The sequence below is a fragment of the Antrostomus carolinensis genome, unplaced genomic scaffold, assembly GCF_000700745.2.
Source record: "Antrostomus carolinensis isolate BGI_N321 unplaced genomic scaffold, ASM70074v2 scaffold40575, whole genome shotgun sequence".
NCBI lineage: Eukaryota > Metazoa > Chordata > Aves > Caprimulgiformes > Caprimulgidae > Antrostomus > Antrostomus carolinensis.
In genome coordinates, this window is record NW_010319271.1 from 1 (window position 1) to 1,692 (window position 1,692).

Here is a 1,692-nt window from a genome sequence, read left to right on the forward strand (position 1 = left end):
AGACCTTCTCCTCCTCCTCTTCCTCCCCACCCGTGAGGACCATCCTCTCCTGCAGCCCCATGAGCTCCGGCCTCGGGAGAGCTCAAGGTGCTCAGAGAAAGATCCATCCAGCCAAACGTAGCCTCCGCTTCCAGGTGCCTCCAAGAAGGTACCAGCTCACCAGCAAGATGCTGGCTGCTCTGGGGACACTCAACCCCAGAAGCCACCGAGCAAGTGAGTTACAGGGACAAAAGTAAAAAGCCACAAGAAACAGCAAGAGATTCCCCAGCACAGAGATTGCTGGGCCCCGAGTCCCCAGAGATATTAAAGGACCCAGAGAGCCCGTGATCCTCACGTGGGTTCAGAAAGGCCTGAGCGTGGAGGGACACGAGGGGACAGAACCCAAGTGCCGACAGCAACGGAGCTGCTGGAGGAAGGAAAACTCGGTGCCTGTCTGAGAGGGACAAGGAAACCTTTGCTGTGTCCAAAGAGGCTCCGAGGATGAGACAGGAGAGGAATGATGGAAGGCACTGCCCCTGCCCCAGCCCCTCCGAGGAGCCAGGGCTCCCCGCCGGGCCTTGCAGCTCTGATGGGCACCCACCAGAGCATCGTTTGGGCACCAGCACTGCTGAGCTGGTGATGGCACTGGGGACAGGCTGAAACTCGGGCCTCCCCATGCCCAGCGGGGCGAGGGGTGATGGAAGGGAACACACCCTGCTCCACAGAAACACCAGGGCAGGTCAGGACACGGTGTAACAAACAGCACAGGGCGCTGCCAAGCAGCGGGTGGGCACGGGAGCTGAAGGAAGGGTGTGAAGGTCAGAGCCACCCCACTGCAACTCAGCCAAGGTGCTTAAAAAGAAAGGATTTCCTTGTATGAAACGGGCCACGGGATCTACAATGACCACAGTTGGCCAAAACCTCCTCAGTAACAGGCTCCTGCCACGAGTCCCTGCGGCTCCGCGGAGCTTTCCCCCGGCACGGGGCTGGGGAGTCACATCGCTGCGGAGTGAGGCCAGGACCACCTATTGCCATTGTAGAAAAGCCCAAGGCCAGGCCCCAGCTGGAATATTGCGTCCAGTGTTGGGCACCTTACCTCCGCAGGGATGGACAAATTCTGGAGGAGATCCAGAGAAGAGCTACTAATAGATATGGAGGGTCTTAGCTATGTTGATAGGCTGAAGAGCTTAAGCCCATTCAGTTTGGAGAGGAGGAGGAGGAGGCTACGAGGGATCTTCGGCATTGTGTGAGCACCTAAAAAAAGGGGATCATAAAGACTCGGGTCAGGATCTAATCAAGACTCAGTAGCAAGAGGAAACAACCCCCAGAGACTCCTGGCAGTTGTCCCCCCCTCTACCCCGAAATCTCAGTGGGTTTGGACTGACAGCTCTGCTGAGGATCCGCCGCGCAGCGTGGAGACCCCCCCTGTCCCCCCCACCCCACCACGTTCACGTTTCCGAGCCTGTGCCTCAAACTGTGAGAGGTTCTGCCGGGTTGCCAACCTCACCTCCATCTTGTCCCCGTTGAGGATTTTGCCAGGTAGAAGCTCCAGCAGTTTGTGAACTGAGTTCTCAGAGGCCACCACCACCTCTGCGTACCTGCGGGGAAAGGCCGGTGGTCAGCCAGCCAGAGCCAGCCCAGAGTGCTTCACCCCCTGGTAGGGCACAGGGAGCCCCCTCCCCAAACCCCACGGGGGTCCATCCACCCTCCACC

At 59.0% G+C, this 1,692-nt stretch overlaps 1 protein-coding gene across 1 annotated transcript in view; it reads right to left on the minus strand.

Moving 5' to 3' along the window:
* Positions 1-1,422: 1,422 nt before the first annotated feature.
* LOC104525921 (cleavage and polyadenylation specificity factor subunit 7-like) overlaps positions 1,423-1,692 on the minus strand; it is a gene marked incomplete at both ends in the record, with an annotated part of 1,402 nt that continues 1,132 nt past the window's right edge. Inside the window, one exon of the mRNA XM_010169201.1 lies at positions 1,423-1,578. Within this exon, the coding sequence (XP_010167503.1) occupies positions 1,423-1,578 (156 nt within the window). The remainder of the gene's footprint in view (positions 1,579-1,692) is intronic.